At 41.5% G+C, this 13,864-nt stretch overlaps 1 protein-coding gene across 3 annotated transcripts in view; it reads left to right on the top strand.

Moving 5' to 3' along the window:
- Window positions 1-13,864, top strand: part of mio (GATOR complex protein mio) — a 293,052-nt gene that overhangs the window by 183,436 nt on the left and 95,752 nt on the right. For all 3 annotated transcript variants that reach the window (XM_067141591.2, XM_067141592.2, XM_067141593.2), the window contains exons 10-12: window positions 52-182; window positions 301-439; window positions 13,693-13,831. In XM_067141591.2, coding sequence (XP_066997692.2) covers window positions 52-182; window positions 301-439; window positions 13,693-13,831 — 409 coding nt within the window. The remainder of the gene's footprint in view (window positions 1-51; window positions 183-300; window positions 440-13,692; window positions 13,832-13,864) is intronic.

Here is a 13,864-nt window from a genome sequence, read left to right on the forward strand (position 1 = left end):
TTGTTGTTGTTCATGATATGTAAAAGGAAAATTGTCATGCTTTGATTCCAGGTTTTTCCGATGATAAAGGTAGTATGTGGCGTGAGTTATGCCTTACCTCTCGTTCCCAGTTGACTGATCCTTACCTTCGTGCTACTTTCGCGTTCCTGACTGATGATGATGACAGCTATGATAGTGTTTTGGTGAGTATGATAGTAACCTTCATGGTGGATATAACTAGTACTCTATCTGGATTTGAAAATGTAAATTAATGCTTTTGCCATGATGATCTCTGAAGTGTTTTGATGTTGTATTTTTTAGAATGAAAATGGAATTGCTGTAGAAGATCGTGTGGCTTTTGCTTGCACCTTCTTATCAGACAACAGACTGAACGAGTACCTAAAACATTTGATGGCAAAATTGACTGAAGAAGGAGACTTGGCAGGAATGTTGCTTACTGGTTAGTAGTGAGTGCCTTGGTCCTTTCCAGTAGACTAGTAATGTAAAATAACTTACTGTAAAGATCTTGGAAGCCTTTTTTTTGCTTTGTTTTATTGTTAAAGCGGATGCCATTTACTTTTCAGTTTCAGCGTAGTTAATATATAACCTTTAAGTTTTCCAATCTGTTCAAATTAATGCAAAATTATTAAACACTAGGAAATACCTAAAAGGAAAGCATTTAATTTAATTAATAACAGAATGACATTTTTCATTCTCATAGGAATATAATCAGATTCTAACAAATGATCATTGTATTTTAAATGATAGGATGAATATTTAGGCATGGACATGATTAAAGCAGCAGGAAAGCTGACAAGATACCTGCATACTGGAGCAGGGGTATCATTCTCCCCCTGTTTAAGAAAGATAAATCGCTGAAAATGCTCCAACTACCGGGGAGTAACACTCCTTTCTCATGGGCTTATGATTCTTGAGAAAATCTTAGGGAGCATATTGCGAGTCATCTTAGATCCACAGTTAGAAGAGGAACAGTATGGCTTCAGGCCTAACAGGTTCACGGACATTCATCCTGGTTCCAGACCAAAAGTAGAGTCCAGCAAGGCAATGCGCTATCCCCATTACTGTTTATATCACTATCATGGATGACATAATGAAGAACATCAAGAAAACCTCTGGTGAACTAAATGCAATGGCTTTTACTGATGGTGTTATGATATGGGAAGATACTGAGGAACAAGTACAGTTGAGACTCAATGAATGGAAGGTTAAGTTCCAGAAATTCAATCTCAAGATAAGCGACCCCAAAACAGGATGAATAATAACACTTTCAACACTACCATATTTTAACATGGATCCTGGCTGTGAACTGGGTCTTTTTGCTAATTTTTAACATGTTATTATGGAACAGCAAAACATATTACATGCCTGATTTTTATACCGTATGAAGGTGTCAACCATCCAAAATGAAGATGTTAATCAACAAGTGAATATCTGAAGTAATTTAATTATACTAGTCTTGTGAAAAACATGAAAAAAAAAAATAGTACGGAATTTTTTTTTACATTGAGGTTATACCAATAAGCTTGCTCAAACAATAAAAAATAATCATTTAATGCGACTACTTAGGCCATAAATAAACACAAATGCAGTGGAATAAAATATTTACCTATTTAGAAATAATTTGCTTTCGTATGGTAGTCCTGAAAACATTGGACTATACACAGTCCTACTTTGCACTCCTTGCACCACCATCTACTCTCTTTTCTGACGCGTTTTCCACTTTCCTTCTTGCCCCTGTCTGAGCATACCTTGCAATAACGAGTAGCATTCACTTGATTGTTCATTGGAGGAACCTTTTCTGGAAAATGGCGAGCAAAAGTCCTGTCAACACTGGGGGAGGGAATATGTTCCAGCCTTGAGATGTCTCCTCCTCCTTTAGCTGCTAACCGCGAACTGATCACTCTCATGTAATCCACAAGATATATCTTTGATTTTGAGATCTCTTTATATAGAATGAAACCTTTATATAGAATGAAACCATTCACAACAGACATACAATGTGCATTCCATAAGTAATGCGACCAATCTTTTTCTGACGCAACTGTACACCGCAGCGGTTCTAACCTGCTGGGCTAGGTGGAGGGGGGTGTTAGCTTCAAACGCTCTTTGTCTCATTCTGCAGCGAGCTGCCGGAGAGTCAGGACGTGCGTTTCCGTCAAGCTCGTTTTGAGTTCATGTAACACGGCACAATGGATCGTTCTGTAGAGCAACGGTACGCTATCAAATTTTGCGTTAAACTTGGGAAGTCCGCCACCGAAACGTTTCCATTACTTCAGTAGGCCTTTGGGACTGATTGCTTGTCCAAATTACAAGTTTTCCGATGGCACAAGTCGTTCATGGAGGGCCGAGAGGAGATCACCGACGAACCTCGCAGTGGACGGCCATCAACCTCACGAGTCGACGAAAATGTGACGCGTGTGCGCGATTGTTTGAACTCTGACAGACAGCTGAGCCTTCAATTGATAGCACAAACTCTAAACATGGCAAAAACAACCGTTTTCCGCATTGTGACCGAAGATTTGAACGTGAGAAAGGTGTGTGCCAAACTGGTCCCAAAAGTGTTGACCGACGAACAAAAGGACATGCGAGTGCTTCGGTGCCGAGAAATGTTGGAAATGTGTGAAAATGACCCTAATTTTTTTAACTCGGTTATCACTGGTGATGAGTCATGGATTTTTTGAGTACGACCCTGAGACAAAAAGGCAGAGTTCAGAGTGGCACACCCCATCGTCGCCCCGTCCCAAGAAGGCACGCATGAGCAAAACCATGCTCATTGCCTTCTTTGACGTCAGAGGCATTATCCACCATGAATTCATACTAACCTGGACTACAGTAAATTCAGCTTTCTCCTTGGAAGTGCTCAAAAGACTGAAAAGGAGGGTCTCGCGCTGCCGAAGCGACATCAAGGACATGTGGAAAGTTCATCACGACAACGCGCCGAGTCACAGCGCCTTCATTGTCAACGACTTCCTGGCCAGGACCAACACCCCATTGGTTCCCCAGCCTCCCTACAGTCCTGACCTGGCTCCCGCTGACTTTTTTTTGTTTCCTCGGTTAAAAGGAGTCATGGAAGGAAAACATTGGGACACGATTGAAAGAATCCAGGCACATGGTACATCGGCTTTAAAGGACATTCCGGAAAAGGCCTTCCAGGCATGGAAACACCACCTCCAGAAGTGTATCGACACAAGAGGGTGCTATTTTGAAGATTTTTGATTATTTGTATGAATATATTCAATAAATGATTTTTTTATGAATTTGGTCGCATTATTTATACAACGCACCTTGTAAGGAACAAATGGAGGAAGAGCTTTTTCCACCATGTCATTGTCTTCTGTGCAAATGGTTAATAACTGTTCAGTTGATCTGCTCTATCAACACCAGTTTTATTTATATTGTAATCGATGACTACGTCAGGCTTTAGTTTCTGTATGACACCACCCTTCGATCTACCAGAAACAAGTGTAGTGGAAGCCTTATGTTTTGTTGAAAGGAATAAAACATCCCGCTTGCTCTTCCACTTCACAGCAAGAAGGTGCCCTTTCCTCAAAAATATCATCTCGTCCTTCAATTTCTTTATCTTGAACATTGGTGGTAAACCCTTCCTGTTTTTCATGACAGTTCCAACAGCCAGGGTTTTCTTTTGCCACAGCATATTCAGTAGGGAGGGGCTAATATAGTACCTGTCCATATAAATACGGTGGCCCTTACTGAAAAATTGTAAGCATAATCTATCTACAAGAGCCTGAATGCTGTTGTCAGCGTTCCCTGCGGATCCGGTATATGTTTCACAATTCAATACGTAGCCTGTTGCCGTATCGCAAAGTACATACATTTTCATACCGTACTTATTGGGCTTATTCTTCAAATAAACCCTAAACCCTACTCGACCACGGAAGGGACATATAACCTCATCTATTGTTAGGTTCTCATACGGCTGAAAACTGGCAATGCATTTGTGCACAAAAAAATCAAAGAAAGGCCTGAGTTTATGTAGTGGGTCATGATTAGGTTCCCACTTCTTGATGAAGGTGACATTGTCATTTAGGTGCAACATAAATAAAATTCCAGAAAATCTATCACGAGTCAACAATCGACTGGCAAATCCTGTCTGATAAAAGGGATCAGTAGACCAATAATCACTAAGTTTGGGTAGCTTCACCACACACATATGCAAAATTGTTGCAAAAAACCAATAAATTTCGTGAAGTTTTACTGCAGACCACTGGTGCCACATGAAATTTTCCTTCAGTTTGCCCTGACGTTTCATTGCCACAATTGTCGTACCTGCATATCTGTTAGTTTCTGTTTTTATATTTTTTATCACATCGTCACTAAAAAAATTACTGAAACAATCCATTTCGCCACTCCCCACGCAAAACTGAGTAGAACCAGATGCCGACTGGAAGACAAGTAGCTGTGGTTGGTCATCTGTTTCTGACCATTCATCATCAGGTTCAGGTGATCTAGCAGATGTTCCCGGCACAGGTGAATCATCAGCCTGCGTCTCTTTGTCCAAACGAAAAAAATAAACCCAAATTTCTGTAGGCGAAGTATTTTTATCATTTGTATTCGGAGTAAAATAATACAGCTAAACACTTACGTTCCAAAGTGACGTAATAAATAAAAATCTTACCTGAACTATCGCTTCATACGTTATCCGGTTTGTAAGTAGGGTCGTCATCACTTTCATCCATCTCTGAACCCGCTTCTCCCGATAAAATATCCAAAATATCACTATCATTGAGCCGGCGTGAAGACATGTTTACACAGTAACACAGCTGACAGCGTGACAGATTTGGCGCGCGCAGCACACGGCACACCGAGTGCTTCGGTAGAGGTCACGGCAAGGAGAAAATACCCTGTTTATCGTTTCAGTTTGAAATTCCCGATAACTGCTGCATTCTAGTGGTCACTAGATGAACTATTACCTCCAACCAAGGGACGGGAACCGTACGTGATACGTGCAGCTGGATATAAACACACGAGAAAATCATGCCCGTATCATATACGGGTGCCGTCCAGAAGCAGGAAGGCAGCGCGCCCGTATCCCATATGAGCATAGTGTTGAAAGTGTTAAGAGCCAGGCTGAGTTGCTCAGACGGTTGAGGCGCTGGCCTTCTAACACCAACTTGGCACGTTCGATCCTGGCTCAGTCCGTTGATGATTGAAGGTGCTCAATTACATCAGCCTCGTGTCGGTAGATTTACTGGAACATTACAGAACTCCTGCGGGATTAAATTCCGGCACCTCAGCGTCTCCGAAAACCATAAAAAGTAGTTAGTGGGACATAAAGCAAATAACATTGGTATTATTCTGTAGTCTGGCAGCTGCTAGTCTCTGACCAATTGGGCGGGTTGACACGGGGTGTTGTAGACAGTCCATTTGCACCCGGATGACGGGCGTAGATGTGTACTTTTTTTTTTTTTTTACAATTGGCTTTATGTTGCACCGACACAGATAGGTCTTATGGCGACGATGGGACAGGAAAGGCTGAGGAGTGGGAAGGAAGTGGTTGTGGCCTTTATTAAGGTGCAGCCCCAGCATTTGCCTGGTGTGAAAATGGGAAACGAAGGAAAACCATCTTCACAGCTGCCGAGATTGGGGTTCAAACCCACTATCTCCCGGATGCAAGCTCATAGCTGTGTGCCCCTTACTGCACGGCTAATTCGCCCGGTACAGATTTAAAGGGGTTACAATGTGCTTCGCGCCCAATACAGCAATCCTCCTTTGATGTGATCATATTTTGTCGGCCGGAACCTTGATGACGCATGTGATTTGCATTCAGTCCAATATTGGGCCACAGTTCTCAACTGAAGTGTGGTTATATGATTTTTACAGCTGGTGGATTACTATTATTGTGTCTACTATGCGGGACCGAGAGTAGAAGTGTTCTTAAATGCTGGAATATGATAGGTTGTCTACAATAATTTCTGTCGAAACTGCACCGGGGACTTGAACTGCAATATTATCGGGATATAGGAATTTGAGTATTAACTTTTGCATTTGGGGCTGTTGCCCAGGTGGCAGGCTATGTGTCAATTTTTATCTAATCTTTTCCTTTTGGAAATTTATCACACATTTCACTTAATAAAATTATTCCAATCAATACCTAATTCCTAGCCTCCGTGGCTCAGACGGCAGTGCGTCGGCCTCTCACCGCTGGATACCGTGGTTCAAATCCTGATCGTTCCATGTGAGATTTGTGCTGGACAAAGCGGAGGCGGGACAGGTTTTTCTCCGGGTACTCTGGTTTTCCCTGTCAACTTTCATTCCAGCAGCACTCTCCATTCTCATTTCATAGCATCTATCAGTCGTTAATATATCACTTTGGGAGTGGCGACCCCATCATACTAATAGCCTATATCTGCTTCATTCATCCATCCCTGACCCGGTCAATGACTGGAAAACAGGTTGTAGGTTTTCATTTCATTTTTCACCTAATTCCTGTCTGGTTCCATAGCTAAATGGTTAGCATCTTGGCCTTTGGCCCAACGGCTCCTGGGTTTGATTCCTGGCTGGGTTGGTGATTTAAACTTCCATTACAGTAGTTAATTCCTCTGGCTCGGAGTCTGGGTGTTCGTGCCATCTTCAGCATTAGGATTCATCTTAGGTAGGGCCCCGTCCTCACAGACGTGCATTTCACCTGTACTGTATCAACTTGAAAGACATGCACCAGGCCACTCCGGAGGCCACACGCCTCTAAAAGGCCAGACTGATGATGAACAGTGTTAAGGTCATGCTCATTTTAATTGATTTTGTTACAGTGGCATAAAAATGTGGGAAGTAGTGGTCCCAAACGTTTGTTAAAAAGAAACTGGCTGTTACACCATGATGATGCAGTTTCATACTGTCCTTAACCAGCAGTTTTTGGCCAAAAGTAAAGTGGTTTGCCATCCTTAATCCACCCTAATCTCATTACATTGTCTCCACCTCCCACCATGTCTTTATCTTCCCAAAATATTGTGACAAATCTGGAAGATTTCCATTTCAGTCACAATGGGAAGGGCCATATACAGTCATCACCAGGATCAATGTCGTTGTCTACAGGGTCCAGCGGCCTTCCCGGGGCAAGATGTCGGTTGTTCACCTGGATCGCCTGGCACCATACCGTGGAGCAGCTCGGGACGAGCAGCCTTAAGGAAGGGGCAGTGTAATGGTTATAGTGTCTGCCATTCCAGTTTGCGACTTTGGGCGGGCTTGTGATGACTTTCATGTGGCCCGCCCGCTTCCTCTCAAACTGTATCACTTATGGACAAATCTAGTGCAAGGCCAGCCCCGTCTTCATCCTCTCGTAGTGGAAGCACGTGACTGAATGGAAATTACGAGATAATTAATCTGGAGTCTTCTACGATGCAAGGTTTCTGGATGTATCCAGCTACGACAACATTCTGGAACATTTGGTCGTCTTATATATAGGCGGCAGATGAACACGAGCCAATTTAGTTTGAGCTCATTCTGAGAGTGATACAGTTCAGTCCTGTGAGTGGCAGCGCTGAGGAGCACTGAGTGCTGTTGTGAGTGATACTGACGACCGATGCAAATAATACAGCTTAGCGACAAGGGAGAACGGAGCAGAAAGGCAACGTGGAAGCTTGCAGAATGAAGACTATCCTGTGTGTGAATCTAAGACTGTGTTTAGATGAGCGCAAACTGTGTAGTGTGCGGCTGCTTTTGGGATACAGTGTACAGTTAACTGCCCTAGGGTACAAGTGGTTGAGTACAAGTGTGTGTGTGTATGTGAACTATGCGACGTGACTCTTTAACCTGTAAGTATTAGTCTATAGTGGTAGCGCGAGTGAACAGAAAGAATAAAAGAAAACGCTAACGAGTGTAATGTGTACCTGTGTAAGTGGTTGTTACTAGATTAAATAAATAGTGGTGTAGATGCTACCAGTCTGATATTTATTTATCTACGACCTCGCGAACTCGTTACAGTTCCTTATTACATCGGGCTAGTCACATACTACTGGACAAAGGTAAACAATGCTGTTCAGGAACGTTACATGACACTTCTGAAGAATTTTTTTTTTTAAACAGCTTGCCTCTTCCATTAAAATTGACCAATAGTGCTGACAAGCACTACAAAAGATTAAATTAAATAATGAAACATGCAAGACTGCATCGTAGAATTCCTGTGAGTGATACAAGTTAATTTGAGACATTATACACAAAAATAACGCACATTATTTCATTATCGCGCAACATCAGCGTTAACTCCCCTGTGGAGAAATAGTTTGAATGGGACACGTCCACCCTGACTGAAAAACAAGAACAGCGGAACCAATCCACCAATCACATGCAGAATTTTAACACAGAGCAGATCTCGCATCTTCTTACATGAGGGTGGAAAATTCCCACTCTCTCTGAACACAAAGAATGCAGCTTCTAGCTGACTCCAGAAGGTTTGAATTCCTCGACTGTTACCAAAATGTAATGAGAAATGACGCGCTTGGGCTCCTCCTTTAGGGTGCTCAAACAGTTCTCTTCACCATATTGCTTCACACTTCTTGAAACAAAGACCCCCTTTTTTGCACACGCAACAACAAAATATAATCTTTAATTCCTGCACTTTATAACTTGGTACAATTATCGTCATCATCATCATCATCATCATAGTAAGGTGAAGACAAACTAACCGTGTGAAGGACATCTTTTAAGGTACTGCAGTACATTCTGCATAATGTCAGCATTGTTGCAGATGGTTCTGTATGTGCTGGTATGTGCTCTGAATGAACCTTAGCTCTTAATTGCACCTCTGTTTTGTTTTTTTGCTTTACGTCGCACCGACACAGATAGGTCGTATGGCGATGATAGGACAGGAAAGGCCTAGGATTGGGAAGGAAGCGGCCGTGGCCTTAATTAAGGTACAGCCCCAGCATTTACCTGGTGTGAAAATGGGAAACCACGGAAAACCATCTTCAGGGCTGCCGAGAGTGGGGTTCGAACCCACTATCTCTCGGATGCGAGCTCACAGCTATGCGCCCCTAACCACACGGCCAACTCGCCCGGTGCAGCACTGTTTGGTAAACTACATGTATAGAAGGCAAACGTCTGTGCTTCGGCCACATTTCGATTTCCCATAGATAAAAATTATGTCTGTGTATTTGTTGTTGCTGAACACACCAGCCATTGTCAATATATTGACAACTGTCGTGCTGCTGTACCAAATACCAGCCTACTACTATGCATTCGAAAATGAGTGCATTAGACAAGTAGCACTGAGGAACATGCAGCGAGCGGCCATCCGGTTGTTATCTCTTTGTATTCTGACATAACCTGCCTGCAAGCAGTAGTACCGCTGTGAAAATCATTTAGACATCCTATTCATCATAAGTGCATGCAGGACACTTATAAGTAGAAAGTACAATGCGGGAGGGCCACCTGATATAGTTGGCTTGTTAAAGAAGTTGATATATTGAAGCTTTCCAGTTTATACTAATAAAGTTTGAACTTCACATTACAGACATTTATTGGTAATTATCTTGAACTATTGTTGCCAGAAAAAGCATTAAATGTAAAATTATTAAAACTTAAAATATCAAAAAGTATCCTCATCTGGAAAATAGCATATTCATGTTCAGCAAATTGCTTTAATACATGAATACATAAATGCATAAATATCAAGAAATACATCATTTTTGTTACATGCTGTTATCTTTAGAGATTAGCCTTACACCTAGAATTTCATGTTTCTTATCCTTAACTTTTTCGTAGCTTACATCCACTGTGAATACTCTCCCTCCTACTGTTCCTATACTGTCTCTACATTAAACACTCCAGTTGCACAAGAAAATTTCCACATCCAACATATTCTGAAGTACTTGCAGACTGAATACTTAAATGCATGTGAAAGTATGAGGGGCTTTTTTATATATATATTTTATAAGGTGTTTCCATATATTTCTAGTACAGCATTGTGATTGTGATGTTTGGCATGTGCATGGGCTTCCTTAGAGACATTCACATAGTGTAGACATCTTGTAGTGAGAGTTTAAAATATCCACGACAAGAGTTCAACCCACCAATGGTGAACAGTCCATGATTCATTTCTTTAATGCACAAAACATTAAACCAGCTGACATTCGCCAAATGTGTGACTTGTATGGTGAAAGAGCAATGACAGATAAAATGGTGACGAAATGGGTTTGAATGTTCAGTGAAGGTTACATGTGCACAACGTCCCACGGAGTCGCCAACGATCTCTTGTCACAGATGATTTGGTGTGTGCAGTTGAAACAAACATTTGTGAGGACATATGGTACACAATTTTTTAACTCTCTCAGCTTTCAATGGCCTTCATCACCGGTGACATTCTGTGACAAAGGCATACAAAAATTCGTATCCCATTACAAGTGAGGCAAAAGTGGTTGTGATTTTGTGGAAAAGTTGTTTAAGGTGTGTAGAATCCAAAGAAAAGAAGATGTTTTCAAAACAATATTGTGTTTATTTGAAGACCAAGTCCGTACTTTAAAAAAAAAAAAAAAAGGCTTTGTATAAAGAAAGAGGGATGGGTTGAGTATCTGTGTGTTCCCAAAGTTGTTAATTTTGTTTTGAATATGGCAGTTATTTGTTTGACTTTGTTTCCTTCTTACACATTATAACTGGTTCCGAGTTATCTCAGAGAGGATTTTCCTGAGTCTCAATGTGGTTTCCTAACCTCCAGAGGCACAACAGATATGATCTTCTGTGCTAGACAATTCCAGGAAAAATGCAGAGAGCAACAGCAGCCTCTGTATTTAGTTTTCTATGATCTGGAAAAAGCCTTTGATTCGGTACCAAGATCTGCTATGTGGAAAGTATTGAGACATTTTGGATTTCCTTAACGTTATGTGGAATTGGTTCAAGCTCTTCATGATGGCATGCCTGAACAGGTTCTTCATGGTAACTCGGTATCGGATTCGTTTCCGATCACTCATGGATTGAAACAAGGCTGTGTGCTTGCTCTTACACCCTTTGCACTGTACATGGCTGCCATGCTGCATGAATCATCTGCAAACAACTTAGGCATCGAGATTAAATTTCGTTTTGATGGAGGCCTTTTCAGTCTGGCAAGACTTTGCTTACAAAGACGTACTCTGGTTACCCGGGTGACAGAACTGCAGTATGCCGATGACACCGCATCTCCTGCTCTAACACCTGCAAAACTACAATAATCAATCAACTACTTTGAAACTGCATGTGATCGCTTTGGTCTTGCCATTAATGTGAAACAAACTAAGGTACTTGCACAACCTGACCCAGGATTAACTCTTCCCAAGTTCAGTATCTCCATCTTAGACACAACACTGGAGTAGGTTGATAACTTTTCATATCTTGGAAGCATCTTGTTTAAACGGTGTACCTGCGAACAAGACGTTGATAAAAGAATTGGGGCTGCTCATGCAGCATTCGGGCGGTTAATGCACGGAGTCTTCATGAATAACGACCTAAAACTGCATACCAAACTCATGGTGTGCAAAGCTGTTGTCATTTTCACACTGCTGTATGTCTATGAAACTTGGACACTCTATCGCCGTGATATCAAAAAACTTGAACGCTTCCACCAAGAGAAAATGAGATTCATCTTTAATATTAAGTGGGAGGACTATGTGACCAACGAGGCAGTTCTCGACAACGCAGCTAAATAGCATTGAGGCAACAATCATTGCTCATCAACTGAGATGGTTGGGCCATGTTCATCGCATGGGTGATACCAGGCTTCCCCGCCAAATTCTTTATGGTGAACTTTGCTCCGGCAGTACCTCATGGAGCCCCTCTTAAGCATTTTAAGGACCAGCTGAAACACATCATGAAGACAACTGGTATAGATATACAGACATGGGAAGAATGTGCTGTGGACCACATTCACTCTGGCGGAACACTACATCCACTGCTGTCAACTTGTTTGAAAGAGAACGCCGCAGACATCAAGAGGCCAAACGACAAGCAAGAAAACTCCGTCAATTACAACCCCACCCCCCTCCATCCATTCAGTGTGATTTGTATGGGCATATGTTTCATGCCAGGATTGGTCTGTTTAATCATCGCAAAAACATCCATAAACTGAGTTGAACTGGTCACTGTATGCAGGAAGAAGGTATATATACTCGGATCGAGTTACAGCCAACGACGACTTATATGACTGCTGGCAAGACGTGTTTTGTAAACAAGAAGAGTGAGTTTAAGTTGCTCACTGAATAAAGTTGATATGATATAAATGATATTAATGCTGAGTTAGATATTCATGAATGCAACTGCAGTATGCTTGAGTATGACTGTTTGTGAGTAAACAGTAGTAAAATATTAGACTGTGGTGAATGTGAAGTTGAGCGGAGTGAATTTTTCTAGTTATGATATGCTGAAACGCAGACAAGTTGTACTAAACCCAGGCCAAATTTTGTTTCCAGTACTTCACCAACTTTACAAAAATTTGACACACCCTTCCTTCCTTCCTTCTTTCCTTCCTTCCTTCCTTCCTTCCTTCCTTCCTTCCTTCCAGGTGAAGATCTTTTGATTTGACAATTGTAGGCGACCTGCACGTCATTATGAGGATGAAATGATGATGAAGACGACATGTACCCACAGCCCCCGTGCCAACAAAATTAACAATTGATGGTTAAAATTCCCGACCCTGCCGGGAATCGAACCCGGGACCCCTGTGACCGAACGCCAGCACGCTAACCATTTATCCATGGAACCGGACATGATTTAGGATGATTAGGAGACTTCAGGAATGCCAGCTTTGATCAGTTTTACTGAAGAGTACATTGTCTTCCATAGCATCACAAGTATAGAATACCTTCAAAAGGACAGGTGTGACTACTTGACAGACCAGTGATGCTCATGCGTGGAAAAGCACGTCAAACGAGAATTGCTTTGTGCTCTGACAAGTCAAGAGTGATCAACATCTGAGAGGGAGGAGCACTGCCTGAAAAGGTCTCAGGACTTGCAGTATTATGGTTTTCTGCGACTTGATTATTATGCTCATCTGGATCTTCACTGAAAGGGATTAATGTTTCCATTAAGTTGTTCTCGTCTGAGGAGGAGACATTGTGTTGAACGGACATACTGAGCTTCATCTGCTGGAAGGAGATATTGTAACTAGTGAGTTTCTCTGTATCTGTTATCATAAGTTCACACATCATTAGCCTCTCATACCTGATGAATGATGGGAACTATCTCAAAGATTCACTTGCAAATAAATATTTTCTTTGTTGCCTGTGGTTGAACATCGCACCAACTCAGAAAGGTGATTTTGACAACAATGGGATAGGAAAGGGGGAAGGACTGGAAAGGAACAAACTGTGTCCTTAATTAAGGTACAGCCACAGCATTTGCCTAGTGTTTTATAATGGAATTCGAACCCATCATCACCCAAATGCAAGCTAGCAGCTACATGGCTCAAACTGTGCTTGCAAATCGCTCATTCTTACAAATAAAATGAAAGTTAATCACTCTGGTACCTAAAAGTAATGCTTTTATCCAGTTAAAATGGGTCTCAAATAGCCAAGTACAGACCGCTATACCAATGACTTTGGAACTTTTTATGTGAAAAATTATTGCATGAAAAATACTTCTCATAGTATGTGTTAATTAAAACACAAAAATGTGGAGGGAAAGCAATGGATAGATCTCATAATGGACTTATCCATGTAACTTCAGATTGCCATCGTTATTACTTTGTTTACATTGTGTTATTTTTTCTTTTAGGTAACAGTAATGATAGTGTTCAACTGTTACAAAGCTACCTTGAAGTAACTGGTGACATTCAAAGTGTGTGTTTATTGGCTGTCCGAACATTTTCACCAGAACTTATTGAAGGACCTACAGTACAGCTGTGGATTATAAGGTAAAATTCTATTTATTTTACCATTTGTGTTTT

The sequence above is a fragment of the Anabrus simplex genome, chromosome 2 (assembly GCF_040414725.1).
Source record: "Anabrus simplex isolate iqAnaSimp1 chromosome 2, ASM4041472v1, whole genome shotgun sequence".
Lineage (NCBI taxonomy): Eukaryota > Metazoa > Arthropoda > Insecta > Orthoptera > Tettigoniidae > Anabrus > Anabrus simplex.